Source organism: Cyclopterus lumpus, chromosome 24 (assembly GCF_009769545.1).
Source record: "Cyclopterus lumpus isolate fCycLum1 chromosome 24, fCycLum1.pri, whole genome shotgun sequence".
NCBI classification, from domain to species: domain Eukaryota; kingdom Metazoa; phylum Chordata; class Actinopteri; order Perciformes; family Cyclopteridae; genus Cyclopterus; species Cyclopterus lumpus.
In genome coordinates, this window is record NC_046989.1 from 7,697,132 (window position 1) to 7,716,319 (window position 19,188).

Below are 19,188 nucleotides of genomic sequence, written 5' to 3' on the forward strand. Positions count from 1 at the left end.
ATAAAGGTCTATGAAGTTGATATGTGTTTACATATTTGTTCACCTCTCCACTCTTTTCCAGTAACTATGGCTGCTGGCTTCACTGTGTGTGTGTGTGTGTGTGTGTGTGTGTGTGTGTGCGTGTGTGTGTGTGTGTGTGTGTGTGTGTGTGTGTGTGCGTGTGTGTGTGTGTGTGTGTGTGTGTGTGTGTGTGCTATCCCAATTGCTGAATTACACAACTCTTTCCACCCTAGGGCCTGAGAACTGGTCTGATGTGACCTGATGATTTTATTGCAGCAACAGTCGTTTTTTTCAGGACTCTCTCTCTCGCTCTCTCTCTGTCTCTCTCTCTCTGTCCCCCCCCCCCCCCCCCCACACACACACACACACACTTACGTTTCCCTCTCTGTGTCTGTCTCTCACCTCCCCCTCTCAATTTATTTTTCTCCCTCTACATCTGTTAATCTGCTCAGGGAATAGCAGCAGACACAGCTTTCCAAACCTCTGTGCATTTACGTGTCGTGCAATTCATCATTGGTACGTTTTGGAAGAGGAGAAGTTCTGAGAAAGTCCGACGGACCCTGAACCCCAATCCGATTATTGCTCACTCATCCAGTAGTTTGGAGCTAGAAATAGCTTTGTTGCACGTTTGGGGTTGAGGTTGCCAGCATGCTCCCAGAAAAAAAGGTCCTCATCTGCATCCTCCGGTGCTATGAATAAAAGCACAGACTCAGCAGAAAGATGTATGCAATTGAGATGAGATTGCTCGTGTGGTTCTTTTTGGGTGGTGCAACGTGTGAACGACTGTTGTTTTGCTTAGCGTACATCTAGATACATCGATACATCTAGAAACTGAATATTAAGACGACCACTACGTCTCACGTTTGAAGAACTTGTCTCATCACTGCAACATAAGCTTCGCTGTATGTCTCTCCCTGTCAGCCTCTCACTGCCTGTGTGGTGTTTTTGCTGAAAAATGTGGCTACTAGTTCCTATACGTGGGCCAAAATGACTCCTTGCACGAACTTAAAGAGCCACGCCAAGCTCCTGCCTTTGTTAAGAAAGGCCTTGCCATCGCTAACCCCTCAGCATGCTCCCATTACACCGACATGGGAAAAGATACTCTGGAAGAATCAGCTATATTACTTTAGTCTTCCTGGGAGTCCATCTAGTGAACAACCACCACATTTTGGTTGCATTTGCTGACTTGAAGAAGTAAATGTTGAAATTTGGTTGCGGTGCAGTTATGTGATGTTAAACTAAGGAGAACATTGATGGGTTTTTTAACAGAGACAAATGGAGGAGGTAAATGTTCGAAAGTGGCATTACTTCTGCTGGCTTCTGCTGAAGGTTAAAAGTCAATCATGCATGGGGCACGGCTGCACTTTACCAGTAATGTGTGCTTGTTAGTACAGGGCTGTCTGCAAAGCCATTAAAGCCCCGACCCCTGTTTTTAGACCTCGTCATGCCCTCTAGTCTTTGTGTTTCCATCATGGTTCATCTCTGATTGATTGTGACAGGGAACAATAACGGGCACACAGAGAAAGGGAATTCTCTCTGGCTACTTGTCAGTCCATATTAGCTCAAAAGACTCCCAACCCCCCTCCTCCAAAATCTGTGCGATTGATTGCCAGTTCAGTAGAGAAAATGACATAAGTAAGCAAGCTGCCAGCACCCTTAATAAGGGGTTTACATAGCTTTATTAGTGGCTAATACAATATTTAGTAATGCTATATAGAGTTAGGGTTAGGCAGGGCCAAGCTGTTTTTCCCTTTTATTAATAAAGGTCAATGCATTGAACATAAGGCATCGATTCTGCAGCTACAAACAATAAAATCTCAAACGTTCATGAGTTTGTCACTTTCAAAATAGATCAACAAGTTTTCAGTTTTAACGTTAGTAATTTAGGAATAAACATGCAACTTTCTAGTAAAACATTGATTCAGTTTCAAATGTTAATATGATAGGAAATTCTAAATGTATTTTAGTCCAGATATTCTGCAGCTCTTTTTTTCCGAAGGTCAAATTGGAGTGGTCTTCCTAATGAATTAAAGGGTGTTATGAAAGTGGTGCCAAATGTCAAAAGCGTTTCTCAATTTATTGTGTGATTTAGCATTCATGAACAATAAGACCATAACGTGATGTCGGCACATTAATATGTACTGAAAATAAAAGTAATTGCTTTTTGCCTGGGAAAGCTCTCAAGCAGCAATTCAAGAGAAAGGGAAGTTGAATTTATTACTCTGGTAAAAAAGAAGAAAAAAAAGCCCGCAGGAAACAGGTGGGACTGGTGAGATTCAAGTAAGAAAAATTATGTTCGTATGGAACCGAAGCATTATGAAGAAAATAGCATTTTAAATGGCATTTCAACATGGCAGACAAGACCAAAGGGTAAATTCATCATTCATCGTTAAATGTTCTAACAGATCTATTACATTTGATTATCTACTAAATGCAAAGCTGATTCTTAGTGAGTCTGTAAACCTAAAAAGGGCTCATACTGATTTTGCATCTTGAATTTTTAATAACAATCACAATCAAGTCAATCAAACAATATTACTGAGAAAAAAAGAAAAAAAATCATCTCAAGGCAAGATGACTGTAAAATAATCACTTTCCTGACTCAAAAAATGAGGTCTAACTGTACATCCAGCCACTGTCATGTAATGACTTTTCCCCCCTCCCTTTTCATTTTTTTTTTGTTCCATCAGGGCTTTACACTGTAAAGGAGCACCAAAACAAACAGAGACGGAGCAGAGGGAATGAAAGACTGCAGTGTTTTTGGGAACTACACCCGCGATTCCTTGTCAGCTGGCTGGAGTGGCGGGTGACGGGTGATAGGAGAGTAAAGGAGTACACTGCATTTCAAATGACATGACGTGCTATTATTGCTGGAGAAAAGTGCTCTGGTTAAACTCTCTGGGGATAGTCCCCTTTTAATACAATAAGACTTAAGTCAAACATATACTGGATCACATACAACAGGTCAAACTAATTAGAACACGGACAATAATCACACGCAATGTAACAGTACCCTTAGTTTAATATGAAAGTGTTTCCACTGATGGAGATCATTTTTGTCCCAGTTAATGAAACTATCACTATATGACAAGTTGCATAACAGACCAAATTTGCCATTCATGTAAAAGAAATCCCATAAAAAAACTGTTGCGTAACACATGTTCTTTTCCAGTATATTCTGTGATGTCCATAAATAATTTTAACCTGTTAGAGATGAGAATTTCCAGTGAATGTCAGTGTGCTCGTGGCTTGTATCCATCACAGTTCTTTGCTTCCATACAGGTCCCCTCATCCTCTTCCTCATCCCCTCTTCTTCTTCTTCTTCTTTTTTCTTCTTCTTCTTCTTCTTCTTCTTCTTCTTCTTCTTCTTCTTCTTCTTCTTCTTCTTCTTCTTCTTCTTCTTCTTCTTCTTCTTCTATCCATTCTAATAGATGCACCGCAGATAAAAAAAAAAAAAGAAGGCCATTATTACTGGCTGGCCAAAGAAAGAAAAGCTTGGCTCAACCTCTTTGTTCATTCACTTTCCATTGCAAATCCGGCAGGCATTCTCTCCGCTCTCTCTTTTCTCTGACCACAGCTATGGCTTTGGATACAGCAGCAAGTCTGTCCTTTCTCCTTTTGTGTTTGAAGATAGTGTCCACTGTTTGAAGGGACGGGAACCTCAGGCAAGAAGAATGTATAAAATCCAGCCTGAAAGGACCCTTCGATTGTTCAGTAGAGCACATTCTATATTTGTGACTATTGACAATATCACCCCCACTAGAGACAGGAAAGCTGCTCTACTGGCAGTTTAGAGATTAGAACTTTGTGGCATATTTGCTCAAACTCTGAAGCAGAAAATAAACCTCAGAATCAGTCTTTCTCATTCGTTGTACTTGAAGCACCTCCCGATTTGTTTACATTTGGGCTCTCCGCAATCTAGCTTTAGGAGTGTGTTATCCATCTTCACAAATCTAAAGGGAAATATTTCAAGAACACACGCTTTGATTGCAAGATGACGTTTTCGGTTTGGACTTTTTAAGATGAAACTACTTGTCATCCAGAATGTGGGGGAAGGGGGGAGGGGCTCTAGTTTTTAGGAAAAATCGGCATCCTTAACAAAATGCGTGACCTCTGGAGTGATGTTCAGATCTACCGCAGGGTCAGGTAAAGTATTTGTCACAGCTAAGAGTCCAGAAGTCATCAAGCATGGGTTTTCGTCAGTACCTAGTAAAATCCTGCCGTACTACCTCGACTTTCACGTCTTCTCAGCTGCACTTGCAAGACTTGACGATCATGTTGGAGAGCTGCTCCACGATGGGGGTCCGTCCAGAGTAGTAGAGTATCGTGAGGGGTTCCAGGTCTTTAGGGACACAGCAGGGGGAGGCCGATGCCTCTGGATTCAGAGTGTTGTACAGGCTCAGCAGCTAATGGAAAGCAAACAGGAGATATTGTATATAATAATAATAATAATAATCATAATAATAATATTCATAATCTTGTGAGTGATTTACTCTTGATAATAAGCGTGTTATCTTAAATCAGTGCGATAGCGCAACTATGAGTATCTGTAAATAATGCGACACATTCATCATGGAGACTTATTGATGACCAAATAAACAATTTGGCAAATTCTTATAAGCTTTTTTACACATTTTCTGGGAGATTAAGGTCTACAAAATGGTGTCTTCTAATCTAAAACTGTTTGCTGGACACATCGGTGTTCAAACTCAACCATGTATTGTGTGTGTGTGTGTGTGTGTGTGTGTATGTGTGTGTGTGTGTGTGTGTGTGTGTGTGTGTGTGTGTGTGTGTGTGTGTGTGTGTGTGTGTGTGTGTGTTCGGGAACCAAAGGAAAACAAACTTAAGACTCAACTCTAAAAAAGAATAAAAAAACTCTAAAAAAGAATAAAAAAAACCTTTAAGCTTTATTTCTATACAACATAAATTTGACCTCTGCATCAAACCCATCCAAGTCAATAGGTTGCAGCAACTTAGGGTTCAGTGTCACGTTTAAAGACACTTTGACATACATTCGGGAGCCGGGGATCGAACGGCAAACCACTGAGCCACAGCCGGACCAGGTAGATTTATTTAAAGTGACTACTTCTTCTGTAGAAAGCAGTTTAAAAGTTTTGGAAAAGACCCCTATCTGTCCCAAATTCAGTTTCAATTCAATTCAATTCAGAAACCATAACTTTCTCCATGGCAATTTAAAAGTAAATGAGAAGCTCTACATTGTGTTGTTATTTTCACTGTGGGAAAAGTCTTGCTCTCACAAACTCTGGTGTTTTGTCTCCCTGATCGGTGGCTCTTACCGAGCTGTGTGTTGTGTCCGAGCTCCTCAGGTAAGGGCAGGGCCCGGAGCAGTAGTTGGCATCGTAACCACTGGGCTCATGGATCCACTTCCAGTCCAAGTCACGACGGAAATCGATGTGGAGCCGGCGAACACAGCAGCTCTCCTCCGTGTTTCTGAGATGAGGACGCACAGCAATAGTTCAATTAGCCGCCCAAATCAAGTTTTGTAATGGTGCTCCGAATATTAAATATCTTCATGGCCACATGTTGGCAATACCAGATACAGTATGTTGCGGCATATTTTTGGGTTATTACAAGATATATATGAGCTGATACATATCATATATTAAGAATGACCATAATAAGCACAGGCTGTCACTTAAGCACATGTTTGTGATTAGGAAATGTAAAGGATTTGACCCAAAGACTAAATGTGCTAACATTATGCACTATTGCTAAAGTTCATGTGTCCCTTACGAGAAACAGTAGTTTGTGTCCAGCGCTCTCTTGCGTCGGCGTGTGGACTGAGTGTCAAGGCGGTGGGGCGGGATCATCATGAGGATAAGGTGAGGAGCGTACTGGTCCTTTCTCTTCTTCAGGTGATCCAGATCCAAGCGGCTGTGCTCCTCATCTCCATCCAAACCTTAATTATAGACGCGATGCACTTTTAAACCAGCTAGTGAACTTTTGTTTTTCTTTTGTAATTTACGTCAACCTGAGTATACAATTGTCAAAAGTCATCACCTATGAAGCTCTCATCCATGTTATTCTTTTACACAATGTAGAAATTAAAACACAGGAAATATTTCAATGGCAAGTTGATTCTTAGTCTTCAGAAGCAAAAGTTGAATCAGGCAACAATATAAAAAACATTTAACGATAAAATTAAACAACATTTTAACAGCTAACCAAGAGTGAGAAATAAAAAAATAATCTTCTCTTTTATTAAATTGTAAGATTAAGGACCACGTGAACATGCGACACAATTAACTGACTGGCAAGAATAACTATAACTATATGACGAAATGTAGTTGAAGCCTACCTTTAAACTTCACCTCCAACACCTCATTCTCATTGTCAATGATGTCACCATTTGATTTGAATGTGTGGCAGGGGCAGTGAACACTGATTTCCAAACCCAGATTACTTCCTGATAGCAAACAGTGGGAAAGAAGCCAACGTTAACAGTCTCCCTCTTTAAAATCCAATGTCGTCATTCGGATTAATCATCGCTATAGACACAACAAAGGACACGGTCTTACCCCTGTTCATCAGCCATTCCCGCACTGTTTCAGTCACATCGAAGGAGACCCACTCTGAAGTACCTTTGGTCAGCACGTTCTTGGCTGAAAGGTAGCGTTGTTTCCTAATGTGTTCATTTGGCCTCACAATCTGCAAAGCGATAATGATAACGGTCACTCGAAAAGGTTCTCTCTCAATACTGAGACAGCTTCGACTAACAAACGACTCGCAGAAGAGAACAGACACAGGGGAGGACGTCTGTACAAGAAGACGCTCTAATTCGTCAAACTCATGATTGTTTCAATCCACTTGTAATGATCACTTGTAATGATCACTTGTAACAGATCATGCTATGAGCTAAGATGTGATTACTTAGAGAAATAAAGCGAATGAAATTGCAGCATATATGTGACATTAGACTCAATTAGGTGATGAAACAAGAATTAAGCCTCACGATCCATTTATTTTGCTTGCTTGCATGTTTAGCATGTTCACCATCTTAGCTTAGCTTGTTAGCAGACAGACTTCGTCATCACTTGAGGTACAAATGTGACACAACAACAATAAGGAGGCCATTATTGATGCTTCTCTTAAAAGTTATATATTTTATAATATTTTTGATGCAGGGCTTGGTGCCGTACAAAAATATGGGTTAGTTGGTAAACTTTTTAATTGTTTCAGACTATTTGCATATTTTGGCTGTGGACTGTGAACATGATCCGACACGCTTGATGGACTTATCCCTCCCTCATTAGCATTGGTGCACCTGATAGGGCGGGACAGGTTGCACCTTAATCCTTCTGATTGGATCATGGAGTCAGGTGACTTCACATACTCCACCCACCTTCAACCTGAACGGAGGACGAAATAGTCAAAATAATGCAAAACTCCTGGGAGGTGTGCAGGGCCTTTAAATCTGCAGAATCTTTATTGTTTTTTCGTCTTTTTTTGGAGAAGAACACCAGAGCAAGTCGACAGACTTCCTGACAAACATTAGCATGTTAGGAAACGGCTGCCTATGTCCACATCCAGCAGACATGGAGCAACAGTAGCATTATCTTGGAGTCATGTTTGATAGATGTAAGGCTCATTAGCTTGCTAGCTTGTTCTACTTTCTAAACCGGCTAGCTAACAAGTTGATAGCCTTGTCTGTAGTGTATGTTGTTTCTTTGCCATGGAAGGTAAAGTTAGTATATCAATGCTTGTTTGCTGTAAATAGCTGCCTGCTGTGGGTGGCAACACGATTGTAGAAGCCAGCGATATTCAATAATACAGTAAATTAGTCAGCCACAATACCAAAACATTAAGCTAAACAGAAAGTTGTTAAACAATGTTACTTTTCTGTGAGTTTGTCACTGCAAGCAAACCTCTTTTCATACTACCCTTAATTATTTTATTCTTCCACAATATGAAAATATTGATATATTGACATCACAATGTGTCCAGTCATAGCTTGTGGTTAAAATGGTGGTTGTTCTGTGTGTGCAGTGGGAACACCTAAAAGTAGCATTACGGCAATGGTAAAATACAAGTCCAGCCCCTGACTTGTATCCGAGGTACAACAGTACAAATGTGCATATTTGTACTTTCCATGTCTTTGTAAAGAAAGTGTGAACAAATAAAATCTCACGTCCCTATGACTCTCCAGTAATCCTCTCCCCTGTGTAACACTGGCCACCAGATTAACTGACTTGGTAGCCGCCAACTAACCTCCTATGAAATGTGGTTTAGTCGTCCGTTTGGCGTTGAGTTGGAATTCATTGTTGGCAGTTGCCTATAGTAGTATCATGTGATTGGTAATATTGCACTTTTGGGTTTGTCATGACATCACTCCTGACCAGAGCATCTGTTTGTGGTGGTATGTTTTTCATTTTATTTCAATAAATTGCTTCTTATTGAGTTGTTAATGCCAAGGACATTGTAACCGAAGAACAGGAACCCGATGACGTTGACTTACTGCAGAAGTGTGTTGCATCATTTCATCAATCAGCAGAACAGAGCCCCTTTTTAACCACGTAATAAACTTTGCCTACTGTTTTAGGGACTAAATAAAAACCCTCAACATAACCAAAATGAGGATTATATTAGATCCGGACTGCCAGCGCTGCAATCGAACAGTACACCCCTGTCACGGTTCTCCTAACGTTCTGCAGGCCTGTTGTGCTTTTTTGCATTTGTTCTGGCTGTTACCCGTGCATACCGGCAACCATAATCTCGTTTTTGTGGCCTCTTTGTCAATTAGGGCCTGAAATCATGTTGTGGAGAACAACTAATCAGCTTATGTAAGATATGTTCTTGACAATTTGACCCATGTTATAACAAAGATCACAATCCAGAAAAGAGACTTTGAAGCTCCTCGTTGCCTCGACTGTGAGCTTTGCCTCTCATCTCGGTAGAAGGACAGGGAAACGGTACCTTTACGCACCTGGTAGAGCTCAATCCGCTGTTCATTCCTCTTGGAGCTTGAGTTTGGCACCCTCAGAGCTCGAAACTCTGCTCTGAAGAGGTTGCTTGAGTTCCTCTCCATGGTGGCAACGTTGAAGCGAAAAACCTTAGAAGTGATGCCTTTCGGGCAGTAGAGTAGATCGTCTGGATCAGAGAGAATACAAAAAAAAAAGGTTTTGCTAGAGGACAGGCTTGGAAATTCTTATCAAGGTCTGATGCAATACAGGCAACTTATGTCCAAACACAGACCTTGAATGCTCCATGACCTCTGGACAACGTAATCACAGATACTTGCAGTATGATTGGTTGACGGTATGATGGTTGTATTAAAGTGTCCCAGTAAACAATTAGTGTGACAGTGAGCCAGAATGCGCAAAATCACGACCCTGAAGTTCAGCCTTCATTCATTTGATTATTTAAACCTGTGTTTTCTTTATTTTGGTAAGATGCTTTACAAAACCAAAATGGCCTTATGAACAAGATGGTGGCATCCTTAGATATCTCTAAATATTCCCTGCATCTGACAGCTAGCTTTGAATGTACAACATACTAATTTTACTCAATGAGAAGACAAGGGAAAGCAGCAAATCATGAGGAGCTGAAACTTCAACAATTAGTTAGCTATCAAAAAAAATGTCACTCACTTGCCATATTGATTATTGACTGCTTGTCTCTACAACATCATTTAGGATGTTTCTAGCTGAGGGAGGGAGGAGTGCGTCAGCGAGGGGTTTCTTTGGATCAAACTTGTATCCACTCAATGCCAGATTCATTTCAGTGGTGCTCCAAAGAATTGCTGTACTCTGTTAACTGAGTTGTAATAATTTCAAACTCTCGATGGCAATGAAATGGGAACATATTGCTTTAGAAATTAAGCTATACTTTTATATGAAAATAATAGCATGGATTTACAGTAAATGTTTTCTGAATATGCTAGAAGACTCATAAAGCCATTCACACCTAAAATCTGATCTTGGGTTTACGGACTCTTTCACGGCTGGCACTAAGTTTATCAGCCCACACTGAATGATTGGTGTAGTGGCTCGCCTTATCAAAATTCCTCAGCGTTTCTCGAACACATTTTGTCTATATTTGGTGGAAATGAAAGTGCTGTAATTGAAATGGCAATATTATTGAGCTTAGTATGACTTCACCGCCCTGGTATCTGCGTATCAAAAACCCTGCTATCCTCGGCCACACTGACAACTTTTTGGACCCCTTTCTGACCATGATGACTTCTCCACAACTCAACCTCAGTCATTGACATATGCCAGATTCTGTATGCGTACCATGCTATAAAAGGAAATCTTTCCGATGATTGCAGTCCAGCCTCTGAATGTAGTAATTTGCCAGTCCTCCAGCAGCTTTCTGCTTCATTTGCACCTGTCAGGGATTTGTGTTGGTTCACAGAGCTGCCTCAGATCCACCAACGGTCAACAGTTTACCTTCAAAAACCATCAAAGAGTGAGTGTGTGTTTGCCCACGTAAACTGAGGGAAAGAGAGTGATGTGTCTGGCCAAGAGTCAACCCTTTATTCCACAAAGCCAGACTTCTGGTCCGGTTTTACCACAAGGGGCGACATACACTTAGGGGGCTGCGTCTTCCTAACACCGGTTTCAGTCAATGTCTTCTGTTTCTACCTGATTTTAAAGGAATACTTCACCGTTTTGGGGAATGCACTCATTCATTTACTTTCTTGCTGAGAGTTGGATGAGAATGTTGATATCCCGCTCATGTGGGAAACATAAATATGATCAGCCACTTAGCTTAGCTTAGTGTAAAGACTGGGAGCAGAATAGAGTAGAATGAGAGTTAAGCACAGTCATCTATAAAACTGTTCATCTTGCTCCAGCATATGAAAACCCCATTAACCAGCTCAGAGAGGAGGCTCACTGTATGGATGTGGATATACAGGGTATTGACAAACATGCATATTTCCAAGTATGATATCATCTTGGACAGATAAAAAACACTGCCATGCCAATACCCCAGTTTTAGGAATATGATTAGCTTGTTGACATGTTAAGTATCTGAGAAGTAGGGATGTTGACTAGTGCACACACACATAAAGATACTTCTGCCGGGTCAGCACATATGCTGTTATATCGACTTTCTGCCTTTTTCCCATTTGTTTTCAGCTAATCACATGAAACTCTGATCTTCACCAACTGTAGGTGCATGTTATTGTTTCTTGCATCATAAAGCTCATCTGTGGCTCTGAATGCAGCAATGAATGCACCACAGCAACGCAAGGCACCTACTGTCTGCCGTTTTTCTCAAAAACATTTTTTGCCAGATTCAAAACAGAACATTGCTGAGGGAAAATAGGTCTTTTGAGAAACACCTGTTGATTTCAAAGAGACTGTGATGCAATGGTCTTGGCTTGGCTCTAGACAATGAGGCCCTCTTTGGCTCCTACACACGCACAGCATTTATCCTATTCTACTTTCTCAGTAATCCAAACTCAGTCCGACCACATGCTGTATGAATCTCCCTCAAGTGCTGACACATGTCCCTCTCAGCACAAGTTTTCCACTCATAGCGTTCGTTTCTAAGGAAATGGCTGCGCCGAATACACGGTTAGCTCAACTCATTTGAAGTAAAAGAAACGTGAGAATTTTACTGATAATCTTAACACATATTTCACCAGCAAAATAGAGCTCATTATTAACCAAGCAGGGAAATGTTACCTACAGTCGAGGCAATAAAATGACGGCACACTGAAATCATTCAGGTTTTAGGGGGATGGATGCCGCCTTAATTTCACACTCAATTTAGCAAAGTTAAACCTAAGCAGTGCAGTCATGGGCCACCCGTGTGGGTAATTCTCTGGCCAAGACAGGAAGTGGGGTCACTTTAAGCTCCATCTAAACGATGTGTCAGTGAATGCGAGTGCTTCGTGGGACCCCACTGTACAGATCGACTCCGGGAGAAGGAGGGATGCCTCTATCCAGACTAACGGGGAGGTCCCTCCATCAGCTAACTTTTCCTGTCCACCTCAGTTCACTTTCCCTACTTCTTCTCCTGAAGGCATCCCCATCCGCCTGGGCAGATGTCCCTCTCATTTAGGCCTGACGGGAAAGGAAGTGGGAACATCTGGGGAGAAGGACAGAATCCACCGAGGGGAAAAAAAAGCAAGAGGAGGAAGAGTGGAGTCAGGAGTAGGAGGAGAGTGACTTTCCTGGAGTTGAAACAGGTCGGTGAGCACTGCAGTAACAAAGCACATCCCAGTGCACAGCGAGTTTACCGTTCAGTTTGACAAAACATAAAAGAGCTATGAAACATTTGGTTTTTTTTCCAAACCTCTTGGGTCACAAATATGTCATATTAAAGTCCCCCTCACACTCAAAAATGTATTTTGCTTTTAGTTTGTTCACAGAATGGTATTTGTGCAGTTTTACACCAAAAACTTTTTTTCACAGTGATCAAGTCTAAGTATTACACGTGTACCAACAATATGAGTATGTGGCATCACAAAGGGTCTCGAAGTCCACCTGCGGTCCAGTGTGCCACAACTGTGATGTGGCAACTTGATGCCTGGGACACACATATACACCAGAGAATGGACTTTACCTTGAAGTAGGAAACATCTTGCGCCCAGCCGTTAACTTTTGAAAGACTAGTTTCATATCTATAGACTGTGGATTTTCTTTTAATTGTGTGATTTTCTAAATAGCTAGTTGAACTTGGAAGTGGAAAAGCCCTATCTGACACTTACATACTTAATACAACTTAATAAAAAGTTTATGTATGTATGTATGTATAGATAGATAGATAGATAGATAGATAGATAGATAGATAGATAGATAGATAGATAGATAGATAGATAGATAGATAGATAGATAGATAGATAGATAGATAGATAGATAGATAGATAGATAGATAGATAGATAGATAGATAGATAGATAGATACTTTATTCACCATCTGTATTGTGAAGCAGACTAAAAATTCAGTGATGAAGAGTTGCTGAATTACAAGCTTTTAATACAGCATATATTTATGAATGGCATAAGAGCCTTGCTGAAGTTTTGATATTCCGTCTGGCTGGCTCGGGCTTTAGACGTGCACTCTTCATTCGGTGCGTAATTACGCACGACGGACCGGTGGAACTGGCAATATAAACTTTCTAAAGAATTGTAATACTCACTGCTTTCTGGCGGTCCGTAGACCATGTTGAATTTGTATATCTCTTTGGCATAGTACTCGGTCTCTGTGTTGTCCTGGCCGCAACTTTGCTGCCGATCCCTCCTGAGCTCCTCCAGTAGCTCCTTGGTGCTGTTATACAACGCTTGGATTTGATACGGGATTTTACTCGGTCCGAGAGAGTGTGGAGGACTTGTCAGTCGGAGTTTGCTCAGAATCTGACCTCGTATCGCCTCGACTCTCTTCCTTTTCACATGGTCGATGTCCACGGTGGCACAAGTTGACAGAGATGAGCTCAAAGTCGCGCAGTTGAGTAGGAGGACAAACAGTAAAGCCTTGCCCAAATGCATCTTTCTCTCCGCATTTGGTTCGCTCGGTCGTTGAAATGTGCAGATTCACAGGCGAGGACCAAGGTCAGTGTCAACTAGTGATAAACCCTGCTGTTGTTTCTTCTAACTTCCTTATGAACTAATGATGGAAACACTCAAGTAGTTCTCTTGTGGCAGTCCCGTTTGTTATCAGCAACAATCCAAGTGTATGTCCGCCCATTAGACATTAGTCAATTCAAAGTCCCGAACGACAGAAACTGTCCCGCACATATGAAGTTTATCCGGCACAAACACATCTGTCGAAACTTTTTCTTTTGCATATTCTTGTGCTCAATCCCGTAGAGGTTTGAGTCGTCCCACAGCTTGGCACGTCTCTGCTCTTTCTGTCTCATTAAGATGTCTTTATTGTCTGTGCGGAGGCAGACCGCAGTCTGTCAGGTTAACGAGGTAAACGCGACTTTGAGCGCTGCGCACGGCCTCACGTGTTTTATACCACTAGTTGTCTGACGTTTTGATGGAGGAGGGACCGCAGGCACCCGGCAGAGCCCAGATCATAGCAGCGCTCACTGCGATGCATCACGCGTCAACTAATAAACTATGTATAATAGTCCCCTGTGTTATTTTCTGACCACGACCAGCTTATGAGCGCTTATGCGAAGTTGGACAGTTTTGCCCTGAATATTTTCCCCCAGTTTTCTCCTCATTAAGGGGTCTGAAGTGGAGTAAATAGCTGGTCTTGGTCTATCTCGGCCCTCCGTTAGTGGGGTTTAATGTATGTTATTATCAATGGGGATCTGAGGCTTTATCGGCTCAACTGATGTATGTTCTGCTTGTGCGTCTCACTGTAGCCTGGGCCGCGCGCCCTCTAGTGGCGAATTGTGGCACTAGCAGTTGTCTACTTTCGGTGATTCTCCTCTATTCTATATTTCAGAGATTTAAGATATTGCATATTTAGACAGCATGTGTTTATTTATGCGTGTTTATTCCCTTCCGACTCATACAAGTTCCATGTTTGCTTTTCATTGCCCTCCAACAGACGGATTCAAGGTCAGTTGTTTCAAGGCAAATGTAGACCAGCACAACAGTCAGATCTAAGTCTGGGACTTGAAATATTAAGTCTAAAGTGCACGCATTATTGCTCTGTCTAAACGTATATGGCATACATTTTTCTAGGGCAAAAGATCATTTAGTTTGTGTCTTATTCTGTGGTAGCAACCACAATAATAACACTACTAATAGATTTGACAAATTACCATCCCATAAAGATATACTTTCTGATAATCCACAGTTGGGTCTTGTCTGCTCTTTCTTTTATTAGAGCCCTCTTGCAAACATCCACACCATTTAGGACATGTTCTCAAATGGCAGATATCCATTGCAGATTTTCCCATGCCCTCGGCACACCACCATCAACACAGATTTAATTTATATGTACGGATGTCTAAAGGTTTATTTGCAGACCCTTAAGGTATTTGATCTTGTAGATCCCCCCCCCCCCCCCCCCCCCCCCTCCACAGTCTGTTTTATCTCTATTCATAGAGCATATCCACATTCTCAGACCTATTTTAGGTCACAGCTCACTCAACCACTAGGCCCCTTACCCAAACATGGGGTGTGGTATTTCACTATGTTTCTTTAGCCCACCAGTTTGCATAGCGAGAATGATTTCATAGAATGTCCAAACTTGGTAAATATTTGCTTTTTAATCATATGCAGTCGCCTGTATACCTTACAGATTTACTTTGCTTGTTTGCTAGAGTTGGAGAATAATGAGTGTCATATGTATACATATTGTGAGAACAAGGTAATTTCTTCCTCAATTCAACATAATACTTGAAAGAATATTAATATTTTGTATATGCTCCCGCACCATCTGACATCAACTTGCTATCTGTTATTTTCCACAGGTAAAGCGTGAAGGGACTTATTTTTGTTATCTGTGAACAGTGCACAGTGTTGAGAGTAATGTTGACTTCTTGCATGGCAATGGGCTTCATTCAGCAATGTGTTGCGCAATACTGTAAAAATCAGTTGCAATGAAGTTCCATTGCGCTTTAAGCAGCCGAGCTGTAAAAGCTCGGCCTAAAATTTCTTCATTCATAACTGTGGCTCAGTGACGTTTGAGCGATCCAAACCCAAAATGGGTGTTTGGGCTTTTTGCATGATCCAATAATGAGCAGGGAAGGAGATGCCTTCGTAGCCATTGTGAGACTATTTTAGGACAAGCGCCCTGGTATTCGTCAGCCACTTTCCCACAGTCCTCCATGCCTACTGTGTTGCATTGCATTGTGGCTTATCTCAAAAGAAAGAAGGAAAAATAGAAATAACTCTGACACAGTCTTTTGTGATTTTATTCTCTCATCAAGTGTTTAGTGGTCTTTGTCCTTGAGGATGATCTTCTTTGAGTGAATCATCTCCTGGTTTGTGTGACACACTTTAGTAAATATACCTTTTAATGTGGCTTATTTAAATGCAAATGTTCAGTGACCATTTGAGGTTCCTTGTCCTGATCCGTGTTGCTGCCGCTTCTGTCTCATCCTTTGGCAATTACTGGCATGTTGGCAGTTCTCCATTAAGCCAGCAGGTGATGCTGCATAACAAACAATCTCTGTGTCTGTATGTCAACAGCAGAGCACAGAAACTCAACATCTTGTGCACTTTATAAAGGACACCAAAACCACAGCTGAGCCATACATTATACCTTTACAAACATAACTGTGTTCACTTTTGATCGACAATGTTAGAAAGGTATGAATTTAACTGATTGAGGATGTAGCTTGCAGTAGCATTGAACTAGATGAAGTGACTAAAGAGTCTATATTTAATGCTTTAGAAAGGCAACCTACATTCAAGTCCAGAAATTGTTTGTAGGTGAACTACATTTGTCAATACTTACTTTTGTGAAATGTCACATTAAAGAATGCAGAGTGAATCAATTAGAAAATCTATATCTGAATTAATTCTCATCATCCAACCCACTGTTGTATAACTCTCATCCTTTCATTCTTCCTCTCTGCTTGCATCATCATTCTAAATAAGAATAAGGCTGAATTATAAATCTTCTACCAGCTGTACTTATGAGTTGAGCATCTATTTCCATTTGTTTTATCAAGTTTGTGTGCAGAGATTCTGTAATGGGGTCGCTGGCCTTCATCCGGAGGCCGTACACACACACCATCACATTAACTGGACTGGTGCACACACACACACACACACACACACACGTTGTACTATTCCAACCTGTCTGGGGATTCCTAGACATGATCCGAGCCATCACCATCAAAGTTCATTTTTACTCCAAGCGTCCTCCAGTGATTACCTCACTGCTGGGTCAGGTTTTAGTGAGTCATTCTCCGGCAATCTCTCCATCTCGCACAACACACAGGAAAGGAATGCGGCTACAGACCGGAGGATGAAAACAAAAAACACATGCTGGTTGCAATACGGAGGAAGAAGTCCTCTTTTTTTTTTTTCTCTCCTGTTATGCAGGTGACATTCCTGCTGACTGTTCTTGTCATAGAGGTAACAGCCACTGCAGCTCTTAACCTCTTCCAGCAGCGCAGCGATAGGCCACTGTGTTCAAATAACAAACGTTTTTTTTAAAGGTTCCTTAGAGTAGACGGAGTTCACCATCTGACCACCTACACACAGTCAGACCGCTTAATGCTGGCTAGACAAAATCAGACAAACCCCAAACACCAAGCAGCCAGATTTCCCAGCGATACAGCACAAGCCGGCACGTCTGCTTCGTCTGGGGGGGGGGGGTGACAAGCCCGTGAGTCATACTTGGGGAGTCAGTTGGATGGGAATGCCAACAGGAGACCCCTTAAACCCACACCAGCGGAGACAATGATGCGTATATATGTCGCAGCCATACAACACGAATGACTCATTTGATTCGTCCACCATCTGTGTTAGTCATCGGTTTTCTTAATACATGTACATAGGAAAGGAATACCACGCCGGCTAGACGATGACTTAAGGTGAGATCACGTGGAGTCAGCGAAAGCTTGTCTCTCGACGTGTCGTTGTTGTGCCGCAGTGTTTATGTCATTACAAATGTAATATATATACCAATAAGTACAGTGCTTTAATCGATTCCACGGTCATTGAAAGGAATAGCTGGATGTCGTGGTAAAGTTTGAGGCAGTGGGCCGCTTTTTGAATGGTCGTCTACTCACAGGTGTGCTCAGGTTGTGTTTCAGGGTACGATTGGTTAAGACCGGCTCAGACTCTGGTGCTAACAAACCCAGCAGCGAAGCAGACCGCTCTCTCTCTCCTCGCTCCAAGCCACGGACAAACTCTACACTTTACTATCGTGCTCCTCTGCCTCTGGCCCTCCAGTTTGTGGACTGATCTCGGCGGCTGCCATGCAGTCTCAGTCAAAGCTTTTCTCTTCTGCAGCATGATGAAGAAAAGGTTCCATACTACACCTAGACACGTCATGCTCGCACTTACTGACCTTTTTTTCAAACACTAAAGCAAACCTACAAGAAGAAATGGCATAGTCTCCCTTTGATGAATTAAAAGTGTCATTCATATGCAATGAAGCGCACCACTTTTCATTATTATAATTATTTCCTAGCTTCAAACTGTCTTATATTACCACTAGCTAGCCAACTGCAGCTGGATATTGTTGCTCTGTAACATGTATAACGAGAGTTGGATGCAGCGTTGGAGCTGGGTCCGGTTCATTCCTAAGAAAGTGGCTCACTGGTGCATGAAGCCAGAAAAAGTTTGACTTCAGAGTGTAAAAGTACCTGGATCTTCCACACTGCTTTCACATCAATGGATCAAGCACAATGTTAGGCCTCTACCGATTCATTTCGCACATGTGTCCACTAGGGGGCAGAAGACCTTCAAACCAGCTGACAGAGGCACATTCCTGCCACGGCTAACACGTTAGCAAACAGCCGCATGCTTGCAGGAGACATGGAGTGACATCATCGACATCCCATTGGAACCGAGAATGTAAGTCCAATAACCTTTGTTTCCAATAACTACTGAAGCATGCTCGTTGTTCGGCCGTCTTCACCAGCTGCTTGCTAACTTTGTCTATTTTATGTGTTAGAGGTTGTTTGCCAAAAACAAGGTTGATGGGAGGAAGAAGACACAACTATAATGTGTTGGCTGCAAACCCAAAATGATTTAAAAAAAAAAAAAATGTAAAGCTCTGTAGAGCTACTAGATCATTCTTGAAAAGTTTCCGTCCCAAATTGAGTGGTTTCAGGTCCCCCCCCCCCCAAAAAAAATTACTGTCATTTGTTTTTTGCTTTTTGGCTGCTGTAGTCATTGCCGTGGTCTTTGGCACGCGCCCGTGACGGCTTGCTCCCATAAGACGGCATATTGCGGCGGCCCGATGTCACAAAGGTGAAGACTGTTCACTTTGCATCTGGGTCTACAGGGGTGGCGATCTGCTGAGTTAAGGCCTTTCGGAAGGCAGAGCAGAGGACGAGGTGTCATTGGGCCTCTGCATGAATATGAAATAGCGACGCTCATGATGTTGATTCACACTTCAGACAAATACTGTCAGAGCTAATGCTAAACACACTTAGCATTTTGTGATCAGCACTCAGTGCGAGTAAGATGCCAGAACGTTGCTGTGCTCAGTGGTGTTTGTTGTGATTACTAATGGCAGGGTTTGTGCAGATGATTGATGGCGAGAGGCTGACAGCAATTCCAGTTATGATTCAGCGCAGTTAAATATTGGGACCATACAGTGAGGGATTCTTTTTCGTTGACTTCACTTT

The 19,188-nt window shown here is 41.9% G+C and overlaps 1 protein-coding gene across 1 annotated transcript; it reads right to left on the bottom strand.

Annotated features, from left to right (window-relative positions):
- Positions 1 to 3,468: 3,468 nt before the first annotated feature.
- On the bottom strand, positions 3,469 to 13,876 carry LOC117727370 (transforming growth factor beta-3 proprotein-like). The gene is made up of 7 exons (XM_034527643.1): positions 13,114 to 13,876; positions 8,945 to 9,108; positions 6,540 to 6,669; positions 6,320 to 6,427; positions 5,755 to 5,920; positions 5,298 to 5,451; positions 3,469 to 4,406 (listed from the first exon to the last, which is right to left on the bottom strand). The coding sequence occupies exons 1-7, from the start codon at positions 13,457 to 13,459 to the stop codon at positions 4,248 to 4,250; spliced, it is 1,227 nt and encodes a 408-aa protein (XP_034383534.1). The 5' UTR covers positions 13,460 to 13,876; the 3' UTR covers positions 3,469 to 4,247.
- Positions 13,877 to 19,188: the final 5,312 nt, after the last annotated feature.